The following is a 21,920-nucleotide window of genomic DNA, read 5'->3' as shown; positions in this document are numbered from 1 at the left end:
TAATTCATTCCATAATATTTATTCCAAACAAAAAACACTTATTTAGACAAAAAAAAAAAAACAGAACTAGATAACATAAAAAAAGTGCTCATAATATCTACTCCTAATTAATCATCAAAAACAAGGTTGACAATAACCAAATTCAGAATACTATACTATGCCTGCCGAAATGATGCGAGCAAATTGACATGAAAACTAAAATTATTTTGTTCGTCAGACACGCAGGTAATCTACTTTAATATAATGTAAACAGAGTTACATTTAGAAATTTTATTCATGCACACATCATTGGAAAAGAAAGGTAGGTTATTTTTAGGTCCAAATTACAAGGTTCACAGGAAATAGTATATATTCTAATAAACTTAGTATAAGCTTTCTTTTTTTTACTCAATCGTTGATTCTTACTGCAGATTAAAGTAAGAAAAGTAAATATTACCTTCTGCTATATTAAATAAATAGTGTTCAATTTTTATGACTTCATGTGAATACAAACTATCATATTTGGTAGTCTGTGCTATTGCACCAGTTCTCATGAATAAAATATTAATAGTACAAAATTACAATCCAATATTTTTGAACAATTAACACAATGCCATCTAGTCCCATCTTAAGCAGAGAATGTATTGTGCTAGACAACTTACGGAAATACATAGGTGCAAATAAATTCATAATATACATAGAAAACACCCAGACTGATACAAACAATCATAGTATTGAATACAAATGTTTGTACCGTGCTAGCAAACCGCGACCATCGGAAGTAAAGTGGTGTGCTAAACCATTAAACCACCGGCCGGATTAACATACTAAATTGGTCATTGTGATCAAAACTGCCACTCCAAGCAGCATGAGGTAACAACACATGAGTGGCATCTTAGTCCTCAAGAATGGCAACGCATGACATATATCAATAGCATCACTTAACACGACGTATAGTTTGTTTTTTAATCCCGGAGACTAATTTGACATTACCTATGTTGCCAGCTATTTGCAATTTTTAAATAGAGATGTGACACTATCGGCCACTAGAAACTAAAAATAAATTAATATTAATTACCCATTTTGATGGGTTAGTCAGAAATAATGTTTGGGCCTTTATTTAAAACGCATTAACACAAAATTACTAAAGTATAAGTATTATTAAATATAGCGTTGTTGTAAGAAAATAGTTTTTTTAATTGACACAGGTATATTTTATTAAAACAAAGACTTACTGTCTTTTTCATAAAACAAATGACCTTTATGAGGTGTCATATTTTATAAAATATATACCTATTTAAAATATATAGCTGTTTGAAAGAAAAAAATTGTTTGTAGCTTCAAATTGTAAAAATGACTAAATATACGAAAATCATTAAAATATATTTTTGTATAGTACAACGAAAGTAATGCAAACACGTAACTTCTGGATATATGTTCTGGAAACTATGTATGTAAGTATAAAGCTTTAAAACTGATATTCTACATTAAAAATGTAAAATTAAACTAAACTAAACTAAAATCGGTATCGCAGACACTACCCCGCTAGAACTGGTAACATTAATTGATCATTTCACATTTCCACCTGTCAATTTAGTATCAGGGATTAAAAAACAGACTATAGTGGACGTGATTCTGTTAATGTACATAGGCAACAGTTGCCGCTTTCTTCAGCAGACTAGGATTTATGAAAACTTATAATAATTATACAATTAAGTCATGTTAACTTTTCATTATATTTACATAAGGTTGCAATTATTTATTCCACTTACCTCATTAATGAGCATGCGGCATATGATAACTCCCAAGGACCACCAATCTACAGCATGCCCATATGGCTCCCGGCCCAGCACCTCTGGAGCTAGCGACAAACAAAAAAAGACAAATGAATAATTTCAAATCTGTATATTTATTTATAATTTTATTATAAAAAATGCATTAATTTTGAAATCCAAGCATTCAAACTTCATGTGCTCTACGCACCTAGCATTCCTCCATTCATACTTGGTATATGAAATATTATAAATTAAATAATAAAAATTGTAATATTTACTTATCGATGGAAGGAACATCTTGATGTCGTGTAGCACACGAAATCCTCTTCACAACTTTTCACTACTTATTAAATTAAACGTATCAGACATTAGAAGTATAGATATATTTATTAATAGCAGTTCAAAAGGACTTTTTTAATACGTAGTACAACAGTAACACATAAATAATTTGCCTACCTACCATTATTTAATACATATTTATTTTATTTATATTAATTTAATATATGTATTTACTAATATTACCTACAAAGATTATAGTTGAAATTTAAGATTTTAATTAATGCACCAGTACGTTTCACTTTGCAATTTTTGCGTATATTTTTATGACTTATTTCGTATGTAATTAAATTTCTCTGTAGGTAATTAAACAGCAATAAACATAACAGCATAACAATTAATTATTTCGCATGATTTATTTAAAGGTTCTTTGAATGTAATTATGATTTATTTAAAAAAGAAATTGTAATAAAACCGCTAAGAGGTAATGGATTGCTAAAAACAGTAAGAAATACAATGTAGATTTAAATAATATTGTAGTCAAAGATATTTAATAAAAAAAAACTATATATATGTAAATACCATTAATTATGCTTTTAATTAAGGCTTGGTGTTGAAGGGTTCGATTCCTCGCAAGGTGAGGTGCAATATTTATATCGGTGAGTGTGATCGTTTATATTGGTCCGAGAGTTATGTTATATATTCATTCACTTTTCTAGTACCATAAAACAAGTCTGCTTAGGACTAAATGGTCCAGGGTTATTATTATATTAACTGTAACGTTACTATATTTCGCAATATAGTTTCTTAAAAATAAATTTGATAAAATAATTTTACTCCTAGGTCTTAATTCAATTTGAGTTTTTTTTTTTCATTATTTAATCATAGAGAGACTTTCGGCCACTTATACATAATATTTTAACAATAAAGGCTAAATCTTTATAATTTTATTTTTAGACAAATATAATAGCAGTGCTTAATATGTATGCCGACCACGTATAGGACTCTAATAAGGACAGATCACAATAAAGAATTAATAAAGCTATCTGATTGGCATTGGTTTTTTTTGCAATTATATTTTGAATTGTTTTTATCATCTGAGTCCATACTTTACTATTTTATTCAAATAAAACAATCAAAGTAATACTTCATCATTTATTCACATATTATTCATATAAATTATCACAAGACTAAATTTTTTTCAGAATTTTTGAACTTATACATCACAACATATACATTCTGTCTCATTATAAACTCTAATATAACAGCCGTCCATGCTTCACGACAATATCTTAAACCATCTGACAAATAAGGCCATAGCATGTTGTGTGCGGTTATATATTATATAATAATAATATATTTTTACACTGTGCAAATCTCCGCACTCCGAGAAACAGGCACACAATGAAGGTAGAATAGAATTAAATACATATATTGTCTCTTCACCGGATTTGTGTAAATATTTTTAAAACAATATATTTAGGTACTTGATGATATGGAAATTACGAATGTATATAAATAAACAGTAACAATATGCAAACAGTGGACATAATATAGAGTCGCATTAGATATAAAGGCCTGAGAACAGCCTCATCTTTGGTGACGAAATACATTTTTAAAGGTTAGGTAGATGGTCAAGTGAATTTACTAAAAACAATTCTCGACGCATGTAAGACAGAGACGCTACTAGAAAGTTGTTCTATCTCTGTCATACAAAATATGCACTTTGACCGTCTACGGAATCCTTTAATATAGGTACAAAGTAGTGAATGACTTGGAAACTAATAAGATATTACCGAAATATTTATATTAGGTAATAATTCCAAAATCGGACACAACACAGAATAGAAAAAACTAAAGTACTAATATGAAATACTTCTGTAACATCGTCATAAGAAATTTTAATGAAGCGATATATCATTAGTACATTTTTACGAACGATGCATATTATTAAAATAGATTGGAGCCGTGTAAAAATAGCAACTTTAAATTACAAAAACGTATCCTATAAATTTTACCCTAACAGCAATACCAGCGAGTAAATTTAAATAGTGCATATTAAATTCATCGTTAACGCCAAGAAATATAGTATTATATAAATTGTGTCTAATGATATTATAATAAAAAACAATGTCATTCTGATCGAAGTGACATTTTGATTCGTTAAAATGTTTAGTAAAACTTGTTCTCTCTTTTACACAGGCAACTATGTTTTAAAAATGTAAAAACCTTTTTATTATTTTTCTATTCTGTGCATAAGATACATTTAATGAGTCTATCTAACTTCCGATCAAGATGCAAATTCCTAAAGCTATAGTCACAAACTGAGGTAGGATAGTAAATAATAAGCATTTAATAATGGATGGACTCGTTTTAACGTCCTTAAATAGTAACATAAAAGCGTTTCAACCATTATTTATCAATGAGAAACTACATCTTTGATACAATAGGACTAATTCTCTAAACTTGTGTCTAAAACTATCACTTTAAATTTGACTAGATTTATTATAGTTTTAATTAAAACTATTTTAAATTTAGATCGTCGTGATTCTTATAATAATACTTTTACTATCACTATCAAATTAAAATTTTAGTTTTAGATATAAGTTCAGACAATGACGCTTCAGAATAATTCCTACCTACCGACTTTAGATAATGACTGTAGAAGTCGCACGCAGTCCGACATAGTAAAGACTGCGACTGCAGAATATAAAAATTGGGTATTTTTATATATAAATATACAATTTCAAGGTTAACAGATGGTTGCAGCAGACCAATGAGCGACAAATACTGTAGTAGAATGCGGTAAAAAACACACCGCGTATGTGAACACGAATAACAACTTCAATGTGCCGAATTCGTGTGCGTACGATTGCAATTCGTAATTCCAAGTAAAACTAAACCTAATAATAACTCCTTAAGGTTCGGTTTCATTGTTAACGTATCAATCGCTCCACGCACCACAATTAGGGCACATGTTTACTATTATGAGGTAACTTATAATATACGATACTGTCCATGCACCATCCATCGCTAGTCTAACAAATATTACATTACACATACCTATGCTGTGTAGAACGATCTCACTAACAAACTATACCATACTAGCACAATATTTAGTTCGATAAAGCTCTCAATAATCCAATCACTTGCATTATTCGAATTATTATCAATTAAAATATGAGAAAAACATCTAATTATATACTGTACATTATTTTTATACACAATTCAAAGTATAACTAAGTCGTTACATTCCTACCATGTTTAATTAATGGCTCATATAATTCTACGTCTATATAATAAAATCATGATTCAATATATATTCTTTACACTTTTAAATTTTCGCCAGCAATATCACAAAGCGATTATATTAATATATAAAAAACACTATATAGTCAAAACTATTCTATGATATTTACAATGAGTAGATATACGGAAATACCACTCGATTTAATTCGTCTGTCGCGGATATTGTTCCGTAGATACGTCTACAGCGATCAATACAACAATATAAACGTTACGTCATATTACATAAATATTCGTGCCACCTACGTAATAAAAAAAAACGTTGAAACGCTACGGTGACAGACACATTAAAATAACTCTAGCTATGTACTCAATACAACTAAATACGGGAACATCCATTAGGTAACTAATTTATAGCCTAAAACTTACCTACGCAATACGTATCGTAAAACCTTAACCCTGTCTAAGTTCGCATTTATTTTAACTTAAGAGTACGCAAACAACAGACGAACTTGAATCCTAAATAAATCATATAAGAGTGGACACATCAACCAGCCATCTGAGTCATAGCTCCGAAACTATTACAACTAAACTATAATGACTAATATTACAATAGGCGAAAATTGTATGTTATTTAAAAAGTACAATCGTCAACAAATACGCAAGTTACAACTAGCAGTCGTTAGGGTGTTAAATAAAGCTGGAGTTGAGTGAATTGTAGGACATCGATCTTAAAATGCTAAAGCATAAATCCTCATGCATAAACATTTTGTGCAATTAACAAAGCATTTATAAGTACAAACAACACAATTGCAACTAAGATTAGGATGTAGGAAATATTGCATTTTGTATAAAAAAAATCATATATAATTAAAACTAGCTATATTATTAATCACAACAAACAATTGTTAATATTCCTACGTAATTATTTACAAAAATATAATAATTTTAAAATATTGTCTGTAGTATAATAGTAAAATAAAATTTGATGACCGTGAAGTCAACGTCATCTGTCTAGATGGACTTAGTTCATATATATCAATTGAGGGTCCTATATCGTCTTATTGATTAATATGCATAACACACTGCTTGCATTCATCTCTTTCACACAAGTTTTTATGACAATCATAATAATATTATAAAACAAACACATGTGCCACACAGTAACAAATTGTAATGAATAATAAAATATATTAAATATTTTTCAGTTAAATCCATAGTAAAGCTATTCCACGTAATTATCCATAAAATGTAAAAAATTTTTATTTATTGTCGCATATAATTACTGACAATTTTACTGACAAACTACAAATATTTGTGAAATTATGCTATTGTCACCTTACGAAATAGGCTCCAAATTGGTAATCGTCACAGATATTTTTAAATTTTAATTTACCGAAACCCACAAAGCATTTTATTGTGTTAGTCATGTTTATAATGTAGGTTCCATCATAAAATTACAACAGACAATAGAAGGACAATATGCATCACAAAGATAATGTATCACGTATGAGTTTGCGGACTGTGTTCCCGACAGATACGGGCGGTGCGCCTGACAAGTTATAATGAATTTTGAAAAGATACGGCTGTATATCTGCATACGTAGTATCGAAGATGAGATCAGCATCCGAGCGACTCGGCATCTTAGGCACGTACTCGTGTCTATTAATTATCTCCGTAATGAACACTATTTTATCTTGCAGCATTTCTACGACGCTCTCGTGCTGGCTGTGCATCTCGTGCTCGCTGCGCGATTCCGTAAGCTCACAATATACGGTCCAGATCTCCCACGGCACGCATTCGGGCTGGAAAGGCCATCGGGTGCGACGTTTCTGGAAGAACTCGAGACTGATGGACCCCCTAGGTGGAGACGACGTCGCGTCGGCTCCCCGAAGGAGTTCCGAGAACTCAGTTATCTCTCGCTTCACGTTTCGCCCCAGGACGTCCGATTCGCAGCACACGTATGTGAAGTCAATGAAATCGCAGTCCACGTCGACGTAGCTGACCGTACGTATGGAGTAGCTCTCCTCGCTGTTGTAGGTGAATTTGCCGCTCGAGCGGTGGAAGAGGACCGTGTGGAAGATGCTAGCGACCACCTCGTCGACCTGGCGGCCCTCCATCGACAACTCGAAGGCTATCGTGCGGGCGTTCATGGTGCCGGGGTCACTGGCCCGTCGCGCGCACTTCCCCTGCCACTACTGACATAATCACTCCAAGATCACCCGGTTACGCGCACCCGAAGCCTTTCACATGCGATACACAGACGGAGTGAGCGATGAACTGAGCCATTTCACACTTAAAATAGGTAACGGATCAAGTCCCACGCTGAAATGGAAAATGACCGTTTTAATTATAGTACGCCGTTTGGGAATGTATCAACAAAAACAAGTACAAAAATGAACTCTGCGTTTGCTAGTCAATTGCGCAATAATAACCTCCCACAACAAAAGTCTTCAGAAGTTAGAATTCACAGATACCTTACCGGGATATAACACTTCAAGAAATATTTTTGAAAATAAAAGAAAAGAAGCTAGTCTTATGATGTTTGTAATTCTAACGGAAGCAAGTTATATTTAGTTGTGTAAGAAATAGTTCATATTTTCCTTACAAAGCGTAGTTTAATGTAATTCTAGAATTAAATTATATCAAAGTGGGACAGTACGATATATTTTAGGGAGGGAGATAAAATAGTACGACAAAACTAATTGTTAAAAATGAAAAACTAGGTTTGTAATATTCCAATATGTACATTCTAAGTACACCGGCAAAAAAAAATTCTGAGTGTTGTTAATAACTTAACATGAACGTTTTACTAACGAATAGGGACTAGAAGACAATGCAAATTTTAATCAAAATCGTTTAGGCTGTCTTTTTTGAGTGCAGAAAGCAATCAGAATGGATAAAGGCCAAATCCATTCTGATCGATAGTGCTTTAGACTGATGGCAATGCTAGGAGGTGCGTCGAACCTCTGCTCGAGCCATTGTAATTTCGATCCTCAGTAATAGAGACAGGGAATCGGGGGTGTCAGATTGGACTAAGCAGCGAGGCATGTATAAGTTGTTTAAAAGTTCTACGAGATTGATGAGTTTATTGAATGATTCTGTGGTGTTTTGTTTAAACTAAAACAAAATGTACTAAACTCACCCATATACTTTAGAGTGCCGCAGAGTGTGGTAGTTCGCGATCCTATAGACAACCACTTGGAGAGTCCGAAGTCGATCAGTTGAACGTGGTAGTCAGAGTCAAGCAGAATATTTTCCGGTTTCAAATCTCTATATATAACACCAGCGTTGTGAAGAAAATCTGTTGACAAAAGAAAACGAAATAATAATATGAAAAAAATTTACATACTGACTAGCTGATCCGCCCTTTTTTGTTCATAGTGTGATATTATATAGCCTATAGCATTCATCTATAAATGAGCTCTACAACACTAAAAGAATATTTCAATTCCAACCATTGTTTTCTGAAATTAGCGCGTTCAACCAAACATAGTATATATACATTTTACGCACAGGAGATTACCAGCCACTTATACCGAAACTGACAAAACACTTATTAAAAAAACCATAGACTTCATAAATATATTTATATTTTCGTAGTCTATAAAAACCATATTATGACCTTTCAATATTAGTTACCTATTGATTTTTTTTATATACAGTAATACAACAGAGATAAGCAAGAGATAATAAGATGGCTAAAATAATGATGATTTGTACGATTTGCTATTATCCTCTTTAGGAGTTGATATGACTCCAATTTTGTCTTTATTTTGTTTGATATAACTGTGTATTGACACTTCTATTTTTCCCCTCAAAAATAATATTCATAAATTTATGCACCGTATCAAGCGAGTAAAACAAGATTGTATTCTTTCTTGTTTACAATTATTTATGTATACAATACAATGACTCGCAGTTTGCATCCTTTAATTACAAATCATCATTATTTATCATATCATTAGACACCAGCCATTTTATGCCTGTAAATACACACCGTCATGACTAATATCCCTTACAGGGTGGTCGAAAGCATTGTCAATAGACAACCATACTCTGAACATAACAATTGACGTACTCACATGTCGTTGGGTACATTTCAATTCAACGTGGCAGAGGGCGAGTCTACCATCGCAAGCGACTTTGAAATAATTGACTTTGAAATTAATAAACGAGCTGCACACATTCATAACTGTATCTAAATAAATATTATCATTAAAAAAAATAAGAGACATCTTCAATAATTTACACGTGTAAAACCGTAATAATGTGTATATGTAAAAAAATTCGTAGTATGTTTTACGAGGTTTTAAAATCATTTAAATTATTATGACGACTATAGCATCTAATAAATGCCGTATAGGAAATGTCATTTCATATAAATGGTAAAATCGATACAAATAATCAGGTGATGCAATGCTTGAACGCGCATATACGTAGTTTAAATCACTTGTCATTAATATAATGAGGTAAGTAAATATTGTGACGTTTGTGACGTATTTTATTGCGTAGGATACATATAAATATATAGTCAGATAGACTTTAAAACGTTGTCTGCATGGGTACCTTAGATCCACCTAAAAAGCTTACTTTGCAAATTATTAAACTGTAAGACGATAAGAAAGTGAAACAACATGCGCATCTGCCTGAGCTAATGGTATATGCTGGCACCAGTAAAGTATGATAGGATAAGCGTAAAGTCAGGTCAGTTAGCCCGTTCTGGCGAATTTACTAGAAATTGACGACCACTATGGTTTCCAGGGGGGACCGCGTTGAGGTCGACCTGACATGGTATATTACTAGCAATATACCATATCAGGTCGGCCACTATCCTCATTACTAACAATCCCTAACCCCCAGCATGACATATTAGTCATCTGGAATGAACACGCATGATAGGTATCATCATGGGTGTCATCATGTCCGCAATGCTGTTCATGTATATAGGCGAATGTTTCCACTTGCAATCAGGTGGACTGTCAGCTATTTAATGTTTAACTAAAAAAATATTCAACACTGGTACGTATGTCTATTCTAATCACAAATTATTAAAAAAAAAAGTGTCGATAGATACTTGCATTGTACTCAATCCTACGGCAACGAGTATAACCATGGTCATAGACGGATAAAAACTTTGCGCAAATAACTCTATTAAATAAAATAATAATATTAACTCTATTAAATCGTGTAACCGTTATGAATCACAATATATTTCATTGTGAGTCATAACTATGTTAAAATAAGCTTTGAAATAGCCGTTTACATTAACTTGTGCAATCATATTATAAAATCTAGTATTTCATAATTTGATTGCTCAAGTTAATGTAAACAGCTGTAAGAAGCAGCACAAAGAATATACTAAAAAAAATGAGATATACATGTAAACATACATAGAGAAAATTACGCTGACAGGTTTTGTGATCAATCAGATGAAGCTGGAGTTGGAGATTGGAGTCATTACTACATATCATGAAGCTGGAGTTAGAGATTGGAGTCATTACGTCATTAGTACATTGATATCAACGTTCAGTTTAGTATTAAAACACGAAATTTATTTATTAAATCGTTCGGCTGGGGGAGGAGGGGGTTTATTTCTTCCTTTGCACATAAAATTGTATATATACATGGCGAACTTATTGTTTGACTCTACCAGTCACGCTGATCAGAGTTAGTAAAGCGGTGCAATTTAATAATAGATATTAAGATATAAAAAATGTCTCTGTTTGCAATTGGAATGACGTAATCCATGCTTACGTTGCTTAGATCTAAACAACGTAAACATACAAATGTACTTAATATAAAGGTTATACAAAACCATTATTCTCAATTTTTTTTTATATAGCACAGGAGACAAACAAACTTCCGGCACAACTGATTGTAAGTGATTACCGCCTATGAGCATCCGCAACACCAGGGAAATTGCAAGTGCGTTACTGTTTTCAGGAATAAGCTCTTTTCTTGATGGTTTTAATATCGAATTCAATTACAAATATTTATACCGAAATTGATCAAACATATTTTTAAACTTAACAATGAACATTGTCTTACCTAAAGCGATAGCGATCTCGGCGACGAATATCTTTACTAGCTCCTCGGGTATCTTCCCGTATTTATCTAGCAAAGCTAATAATTCACCACCAGGAATGTACTCTGAAACTGAAAAACAGAAGATTTAATATAATTACATATATATTATATTATCTGAGCCCTGTCTGTACATGGAAGATATATTAGAAAAACTATTATAGGTGAACTTTACCAGGGTAATAAAACCTCGTAACAATTTTTGGCTCTTTGTGTTTGCGCTTGTGCGCGCTAATCTTAGAAAGAGCTCGACTGATTTGGGTGCACTTTTTACTCATTAAATATTAAAAAAACCTTACTATACATTATAGTATCATTCACTTAAAAATGAGTAATGTACCCGACTTTCGGCTTTACAACTAACCTTATATGAATATAAAATTTGTGATTTTTGCCATACATATAGCTACTCAAATAATGTAATTATAGTCATTTAATTTGGCGATCGAACCACAAATCTGAATTTAATGTTCAAAAATTAATTACATTTGTAATGTATATATAATGGCAATAATACATGAAACGCTAATTAAAGTAACAACTAACATTATTGATATTTGTTTGATTGATAAAAAAAATATTTAAGTATTCCTATTAGTTGTCTGGTACCCATAATACAAGCTTGGCTTAGCTTGACACTAGACAGAAAAATGTGAAATATCGTGATAAAATTATTCTACGGCCACTGAATATTACTTACTGCTCGTGTAGTTTTGGAAACATCAACTATGAATTTATAAATAAACTAATTAACAGAGTAACAGGTGATGTGTTCAAACTAATGAATTCATTATTTCATCTGTATTCCTCAGCTTTCTATAACCGATATTAAACAACTCATTCTATAAAAAATTCATTTTAATCTTCCAACCGCTTTCAAGTGACAAACAAATACAAAAACAAATTTCGCCTCGTCATAGTTCTTTTATACATCAAGATAAATTGTTTGTTATAAAATAACAATATACTAGTGGTCGCCCTGTGGTCGAAATTCCATAATTAATTTAACATTCAAATAGGCTATAGATAAATAATATTAAAGTCGAACAATATTTATCTGTTCTCAATTTGACCACAGACTAACAATAAACAAAAGAGTGTATATGTCAAATACATGGAAGAGTGTGTAATGTTTTTTTACTGAATTAATATATTTTTATGCATAATTAAAAAAAACAAATTGTCATTCTGTATAAAAATTCTCTATAAAAACTATAAGTATGTGAAATTTCATACTCCGGCGGGTAGGGCAACAAAGTTCTTGCCTCACATATCAATACATAGAGATAATGAACAATACAATTCTAGACCACCCAGATATGTTATTATAAAGTGATCAGAAGTGAGACCAGAATTCAAATATATTATCATTGTCAACGGTATCTTTTAAAGGGTATCCCCACAAATAAATACACACAACTATTGACGTACATGCTAATAGTATTACCACAATGCTCGAATAAATGTATGTGACGTCTTATCTACTAAATTACAAAGCGATTACCACGCTACGTATTTTGATTTCCAAGTTCATTTATTGATAGACGATAAAGAATTAGTGATCTCACTAGTTTTGTATTTGCTCTAGAATTCTGGAAAAAATATAATACTTGTTTTAAACTTTTTTCACAGTTATTTAGATTTATACAAACGGGATATTTACCATGATAATATTATTAAAGTAATGCTGAATTGTACTTCTATTTATATATATTCATATAATCTTTAAATTTTACGCGGTTATTATTTTACAGGGTTAGAATACTTTCCCGATATTTCAGCAGAGTTTCAACAGCCATGATCACGATTAAACTGTTATTGGGAACTGAATATAAATAAATAAAACATGGTAAGATCTAGTTGTTTTTTTTTTTATTTACTATTGCAAATAATGACAATAAATAAACTTTATTGTCATTATTTGCAATTTTTTCACAACAAGTCTACACACTAGGCTCAGGGAACAGTATAGTAGAGTACCGAATTTAGGTCAATTTGTCCCTTGTGGCGAATTAGGCAGGAATTAATCACGATGGTTTCAAGATGAATCCCTTAGAGGACGTACTGATAATAAACTACCAACTAATTCACGACACAGTGGTAGGTTCACCCACTGCACTGTATTGCTGTTTATATACATACTCGATGTTTACCACTCACAATCGAGTGGGCTTACATCAGCTTGTTTGCCTTTTTAATTATACAAAAAAAAAAGAGAAAAAAACTTCAGTTTATTTATTACATTGCCTAAAAGAAATATACATTATAAACAATGATAAACAAGAGTTATACGGGCTGTAATTTATCTATATTAATATTATAGTTTAACCCTGCTAATATTATAAAGGCAAAAAATTGTGCGTATGGATGTTTGTTACTCTTTCACGCAAAAACTACGGAATAGATTTTAATGAAACTTTATAGTTATATAGTTTATATACCAGAATAACATATAGGCTATAAATTAAAAAGATATTTTTGTAAATTGGGCGAAATATAATGATAAATGTGATACAGACTAAGTTCTCGGATTACCCGTTTATCGAAGAAGGCTATAGGTAATAGCTTATTACACTATGACGAATAGAGCGGACCTGCTATAAATAATGTTCCAAAAACTTGGAATATGTGACGCAGATGTTTCACGGGTCAGTTAGTTTTTAATAAAACGCAGAGAGACAATAATTGAAGAACGTACGAAGCCGGGGAGGATCGCTAGTTCCATCTTGTCACTTTCCCAAAGGTAAAAATAACTTTCTTACGTTATTTGTTGCGTGTCAAAACATAAGCGATGTAGAAGCTATTATAAATCTATCTCCGTTACGTTTTCACGGATCTCTACTTAATCGATTTGGATCAGCCTTGATCGGGGCATGTTGACGTCATAAAAAGTTTTACGGTAGGCACTTTGCTTTATAGGGCTAACTGTTACCTGCGACTTTGTCTACATACATTTACACCACCTTCTTATGCCTATGCTAACTTCTATAGAGATAGTTAGCATAGTCATAATACCATTGAGAACATGATGTCCAATTTGATTAAAATCCGTACAGTCTTGAAAATGTAAGAAAGAGACAGACAGAACACTATTGTGTTTATAATATTAGTATGTACCACCAATATATATAATATTAGTATGTGCTACCAAATTATCTGCATTCTTTTCTATAAGACATACCACTACATGTGTACATTATGATAATTTTGAAATTTCGTGTCACTAAACTCATTTCATTTTTCATAAAAAAAATCAAACATTCCGTTTTGTGTAAATTGACCTTTAACAGCGGTTGCCACTTCGGTCACCTATGAATTCTTCCTAGTACCCAAGTAAATATCAATTTACATGCAGTGAAAAATTGTATGCTACCATTCTAATACAATTTTGTAGCACTATACATATATATATATATATATATATATATAAGAGATCGGTTTCGATTCAAGGTTGGGCCTTTAGAAATGACTTCTTTTTTATAAATTGGTTCTGGACGGCTCTTCTTTAGGTTGGAAGGTATTTACACGAAAGTCCATTATCCTATAACAGAGGACATCGACTACAGACGAGAAACGGTTATATACTTTCTATTCATCCACTCAATCTCTCTGAATACCATCGTGGTAAATTTTTTGTTAGTACGACAAGATGAATTTAGTGATCTGATTCCATACTCATCTTTTCATCTTGAACTGGTGTCATCCCTTTGAAAGCCCTTTAAAAATTCTTATGCATTTATCTAATCGCCCACGAAACATAATTCTGTTTAGCATAAACATAACTTTTTGGTTAAACTAAGCAGAGTTTGTTTGTGGATAATAAACAATTTATAAAATACTTAAACAACTTTTTTGCAAATACATTCATAATATACAAAGAAAACCCTCAGACCAATACAAATCGTAAATGAAGACAAATATTTGAATTGTGCTAGAATCCAACGCGCAACCATCGTAAGTAAAGCGGCGTGCTGAACCACTAGACTACCGAGATAGTCCCTATAATTTCAATATACTTAAATAACAAATCCCTAGCAACAATGAGTGACATAATTAACCGACATTGAGAAAAGTCATATTAAAATTAGATGGCACAACGGTGACGACTACTGGCGACCTCGCAGTCTAGTGGACGCATAGGCGACACGCGATAACATAATCCTAACCTATACTAACTAATGATTTCTTATCATTAAAATTGTCCATTGATTATGCACGTACACATTGAACTTTATCTTGAAAATAAATTATCTACAATATATAGTAATACGTGAAACAAAAACTTTGTACCCCTTTTTGCGAAAATTGCGGGGAGCGAGGACTATGAAATTTTACACATTTTATAGTTTATATAGAGAAGGAGTGCAGAATACTATTTTTTAATAATTATGCATAAAAATACTTTAAATCAATAAAAAAAAACCATTAGATATAGTACCACGTACTTGACACGCATATATAATTATATATACTCTTTTGTTTATTGCCCGTACGACTACCAGTGCCTGTGATTATAGAAGTAGATATAGTCTTTGACAATCGAACTTTAATAATATTCAAACTTATAATTGAAATTAATTATGATGAAATTTCGACCACCAGGCGACCACTAGTAACAATAATACAGAAAGGTTACAACATTAATGTATAAACCATCCATGACCATATTGTCGTAGGTATATTAAACCCCAGAAGCAAAAAGAGGGATGGCTCCGAATCCGGATCGATTATGATGCATTTTTTTTTTGTTTGACAGCTGACGTGATAGAGCGTATTTAGCTACGATTTATAAGTGATACCACATGTTTTTAAGTCCGCCAAATGTACTATTTACTACATTTTGTATTATGTACATTAAAGTGAACAAAGAAGCTTTTTTTTTTAATTCGTAATTATTGTCAAACTTAACAAAAGGTAGCTAATATCCACGCTTAAGTTGCTATTCGAAAATTATTAATGGCCATCAATTGTAAGGAGTGAAACAAAAAACTTGTTTTTAAATAAATTAATAAACACTTAAAATACCACACAACTTGCTAATCCAATACAAACTGCTAAAAGTTGAATTTGCCATGAAACGATACCGTATTAAGGCCACGAGAATACAGACTTCAACCACATTATTAAGGATAATTTCAAAATTGGTCAGATCTTAATCAAAAATCAAATGTTGTTATGATAATATCATATTTTATAGGTGGTTATTATTCTTACTAATATTATAAACGTGTCCGTCTGTCTGCTGCCTTAACTTAAACTTAAAGCGAAGACTGATAAGCTCGAACATAGACATAAGTTATCCTAAAATATCTGAAAAAGTTGTGAGTTACATGTAGTAATTTATAGATAGTCATTTATAAGGGGAATAACATAATTATTTGAAAAGATGAAATAAAAATACATTTCATAATCAAAGGCAATGAACGATTAACAATAACATAAAGGTAACTAAAGACATATCTTTAGTAGTACTTAACAAAATACAGTAATAGAAATTCAAATTTTGAGTAAATACTTACATAGTTAGCTTATATAAATTTCGTGGCAAAATTAGATAAAGACACTATAACATAACCGACCTTTATTGTAACGAAATAAAGTTCATTATTGTCTCAAGATTATACAATAAACTCTTGCTAACAAACGATGGAAGGTCATTGTAAACGACCATCCGTGTAAATGAGGATTAAATGATGCGCAATGAACTCCTTTATTTGAGTTAACGGCCATGACATCCTATATTATAGGACCTATAACAACTATTTAATTAGAGTAAATATAACAGTTTGTCGCCTAAATGACTGTCACCAGACTTGCAAATACCAGATAAAGGAGTTCGTAAGGACTTAAGAACTAATACATAATCTATTAGTATTCATAAACTGGTTTAATTTTTAAAAAGTAAAATCTTGTTTAGAATTATGTATCTATAGTGTTTTTTAAAATATATGTAGTATGATTAATATTTTTAAATTTTAATAATAAACATCCACTATCCTATCTGCTGGTAACTGTCAACCATTGCTTTTATACATGATAGTACCACCAAAATCATGAGACGACGTAACGTTCGTGTTGCCCTTAATGCATAGCTGTTCCTGATTACTATTTATTTTGAAAAGACAAAAGTGAAAGATAATAAGAGAGGTACTGCGAAATATAAAAGTAGACACGTCTGTATATAGGACATTTTCCTTCAACTGTAATGGTAAGAAACCTAGCAGTCCGAGGATATTGAAAAAATATAGATATGAACAGAACTACGGTTTAACAGAATACACTCATGCGAGAAGATCCAGTATTACTATTTATAAAATTTATTAAACTATATAGAAATTTATATTTACCGATATAAAGTCTTTTCTTTGTCTGCCACCTGGATACGGCCCCTGCTATAAAAGAATGGTGTCCACAAGCCGTTTGGATTCGGGCTTCTTCTTTCACTTGGCGTATAGCGTTTTGATTTACAATCTGAAATATTTTAGTCTTCATTAATAACCATCAAAGTCAAACTACATAAATAGATAAGGGATTTCAGAATATTTTTTTATATGAGTTTGAGAGAATCGAGTGGCTGGTACCATTTGCAAGACTATGGTATGTGATAATGATAGATGTACAATAAATTGATGCATTCAGGTTTATTGTTTACTATGCATTTATTAAAATAGCTTCTAGTGATTACATAATTACATTTTAGCCAATAAGTCTCCACGCATACCATACTACATATTGGTAGTGTTTTGATTAATCTGTTAATAACAAAATATACTCACTACCATTATACCAAAACGGGGAAGTCAGAGGTTTCATTATCGACTGTTGGCATTGAGATCGCCGTAGCACTAGACCTACCCACATATAGCCGAGCATATTTCATAGAGCACTAATTGAATACATAATTTACACAAGTGCAAATTTACTTTTAGTTATACCTACCTATATTATTAACTATACCAATATTGAAAATATGCAAATGCCAAACAATTGTGAGTGCTTATCAATTGAACATAAGTCTCTCTTTGGAATTAATAATAAATTAGGAATATAGGTCAGCGAGATAAGCGTGGAATAACTGATAAAGTACACAAGAACTATAGGTTTGATAATGTCAACCTGGGCAAGAATAACTGAACAGGTTCAATAAACCGTTTATTGTAGACATAAAATGATTTACTTCAATATTTTTTAGTCTTATTTGAGCATAGTGTAACTGCATAAAAAGGTCTTATCTTTTTTCAACAATTTCCATAAAGGAAAACTCAAATGAGCAATCATTTATCAATCAATTCTAGGATGATTCATCGACACCTTCAACTATCTCTCTGCTAACTACGCACTGCTGTCGTTTATATCTAGTAAACAGAGTAAATCAAATTTATCAAAATCAGTATTCAAAGACACTGACATCTAAACTAGGTTACCACAGTATTGCTTTAATTCAAAACTAGACTTACTAAATTATTTTTTTAGATTAATAATCTGGAGACCAGGGCTGGGTGTACAGTGTACCATATATATAATGAATATATATATCAGGTATATAGCCTAATACATTAAATACTTCATTGACTTGTCATCGAAAATATATACTAATATTTGTCATAATAACTCTAATGCAATTTCTAAACATTACTGAACTCAACCTTAATAGTGTATTATTGTGACAAGGATCAAGTATTGATGTTATTGAAGGTAACTGAAGTTATGAAGACATAAAACAATTCCCTTTTCACAAATTTGCATTAAGGAGTAGACACAATATTAAAACTAACTATAATGCAACTGTAAGATTATCATTTCGATGGCAAAAATATAAAATGCAAATTATTTTTAATTTATAAAACTAGCTGTGATGCCTTTGAGTATTCTGAGATTTTTTTTCTCATAATATGTTGAAAATATCCATAGCCTAAGTCTATGTGCATGATGTCATAAAATCTATTCATGAAAAGATAATAAACAGACTGACAAACACTTTCCCATTAATTAGTATAATAAGTATGTACATATTAAAATCCAGGCAAATAAAAAATAATTTATTCTTATAGAACATTTAAGCTTTTATGAATGTCAAAAGTTTTGTATTATAATTTTTTCCTCCCATCCAGTTGAGTACACAGATTCATTTGATTCTGGCAAGAAACTCAACTGAATTTCTTTTTCTTTAAAGCCATTTATTTACATTTTTTGCTTATATAGGTGTCTATGTCTACCATTAAATGAAAATTCCGTGATACCATGCACACTCGTCATCAAAGTAATTGTTTAGTGTAATGATTATTACCTGTGCCTTACTAAGAACTTTTAAAGCATAATCTTTATCTTCGCTCACTTTCTTCACTCTATACACTTGGCCAAATGCACCTTTAGCTATAGTTTCTTCTATTATATAGTCTCGCTGCAGTAAGTCTGTGGTGATGGGGAATTCAGGCAGGAAGATGGATTCTTTGTGAGCAACTGGCCAGGCAGTTTTACTTGCTTCTAGTGGATTTTTTAGTGTTGTTTCATTCCACCTACAACATTATTGCTATCCTTATTATATTTATGCTTACATTAAAATCATGGACTGGTTTGTTACATTTTTTGTATCAAATTCAGAGGTTTCCGGGAGACCCGATGGATTACAGAGTGGAATTAAATAAGGAAGAATGAACCCCGCATAAGGTGGTTTGATAATATCAAAAATTCACAGTGGCTGAAACTTGCTTGAGAAAGACAGAGACGGAAATCGCTGGAGGCCTTTGTGACCAGACAGTGACAGGACTGGTGTGACAGTTGAAATATATACATCATGTAGAAATATTATGAGAACTTTATTTAGTAAATAAATAATATAACCTTCTTATATCTAATAGATACTGTAAAAGTCAGTGATGTGAACAAAAACCATTAGACTCATGCAAGAGAAAAAACTTAAAATATATAGCCATACATTAAAGCCGATTTTTATGCATGGTGTTTGTAGACAACTAATATATTTTACTTGTTCTGAAGAGTCAATATATGACAAGACAGTATAATTTTACTAAGGCAGTGCAGAGCTGAGATGTATGCATGAGTACCTCTGTCTCACTCATTACCATCATCAACCTTAATCTTCAGGATATACACTGGAGGATATATACTGGATTATTATAGATGTCATAAGACAATGCAATGTTCAAGTATATAAACAATTTTTGTCACTTTCCAGTAGGCTTACTTACTTTAGAAAGCTATTTTCTACTAAGTAGTTACATAAAATAAAATTGGACAGTAACCAGGTTATATGTATGTGGACGTCCCTAGTGTGGTTATTAACAGAATTTATGTAACAGTCATCATGTTATATATGATAAGCCTGTAACCTAATTAGCAGTTCCCAGAAATTACTATAATATTAAAAAAAAATATTTTTATTGTTATTCCATATTGCCTTATTTTAGGGGCATTTAATATTTAATAATAACTACTTTATTTAATTGAAATAATAAACACATCATATAAACAAGTTGTATTAAAATTATTTGTCTTTAAAATAAGGACATTAAAAATACAATAACAAATAAATATTGAAAAAATAGAGATATACGAAATATATGCTCATGTACCTAATACTCTTCAATTTTTCTGTGATCATGGCTGTTGCAAAACATTACAGGAGTTTACTGTATGCAGTGCAAGATATTAAAAAAATATTAACATGTGGTATTTTTTTCATACTAGGAACAGTGGTAATGTAAATATAAATAGACTAAAAAGGGATATTATGTGTATAAAAATAAATATATTGAAATAAGTTAATCTTACCTTCTTCTGGAGACCCGAGACCAAGGTCGCGATGCGCTGTATACCGACTGGTTGCTGGTAACGCTTTGGTATGAACGTCCGCTGAGGTTACCGACGAAATGGGACAAACTGAACTGTACACAAAAAAAATTTGCTCATTTTGGTAACAAAGAAATGTCAAAATATTGTTTAGAAGTTTAGAAATCTGTTACTTTACTCAGCCACTTTGTTAAAATGAATATAAATATAAACATAAAACATATCAAAGAAAGACCCTCGAGTTTATTATGTGCGTATGAAAATATTTATTACGTGAGTTCAGCTGGGGATGACAGAAGATTTTGTATCATCATTTATCGCATTTACCTGACTATTGTACGCTTGCCTATCGCGATCCGAGGTCGAAGATTGTTTAAAATTTCTATAGTTATTGCTTTTGTTGTGCGAATTACCCATTAAATTAAAATATTATGTACTTTTCATATCGATATTATTATATTTTGATTATTAAATAAAAATATAAGACCATTTTGTAAACCACAAACAATACATGCAGTCATAGACAAATTATATTTTTTAAGAAGGTTTGTTTCATGAATTAATGTTGCTAGTTCTTGGTCAGAGATATTTACTATGAAATTATTTTATCATTTTACCTCGGTTTTACCGCAGAATTATTTTAATATTATACTATTTCTATTATTTTCTATTCAAACAGACAAAGTTGCGTTCATCACTTAGTGAGTCGAAATAGTCAATATTTGTAAGAGAATTGACAGCCCACCA

The 21,920-nt window shown here is 31.4% G+C and overlaps 2 protein-coding genes across 2 annotated transcripts; both read right to left on the bottom strand.

Moving 5' to 3' along the window:
- Window positions 1-1,552: 1,552 nt before the first annotated feature.
- LOC131846840 (serine/threonine-protein kinase S6KL) lies at window positions 1,553-21,682 on the bottom strand. Its single transcript, XM_059196259.1, has 8 exons — window positions 21,501-21,682; window positions 21,156-21,268; window positions 19,651-19,879; window positions 17,711-17,834; window positions 11,328-11,435; window positions 8,422-8,580; window positions 1,752-1,840; window positions 1,553-1,564 (listed from the first exon to the last, which is right to left on the bottom strand). Exons 1-8 carry the CDS (start codon window positions 21,588-21,590, stop codon window positions 1,553-1,555), a joined length of 924 nt encoding a protein of 307 aa, XP_059052242.1. The 5' UTR covers window positions 21,591-21,682.
- Window positions 6,221-7,563, bottom strand: LOC131846821 (autophagy-related protein 101). The gene has a single exon (XM_059196233.1). The coding sequence runs from the start codon at window positions 7,427-7,429 to the stop codon at window positions 6,764-6,766; it is 666 nt and encodes a 221-aa protein (XP_059052216.1). The 5' UTR covers window positions 7,430-7,563; the 3' UTR covers window positions 6,221-6,763.
- Window positions 21,683-21,920: the final 238 nt, after the last annotated feature.

The sequence above is a fragment of the Achroia grisella genome, unplaced genomic scaffold (assembly GCF_030625045.1).
Source record: "Achroia grisella isolate CSIRO2021 unplaced genomic scaffold, CSIRO_AGI_Agris_v1 utg512, whole genome shotgun sequence".
NCBI classification, from domain to species: Eukaryota; Metazoa; Arthropoda; class Insecta; order Lepidoptera; family Pyralidae; genus Achroia; species Achroia grisella.
Note: the sequence above shows the minus strand (reverse complement) of the source record. Positions and strands in the feature narration are given on the sequence as shown.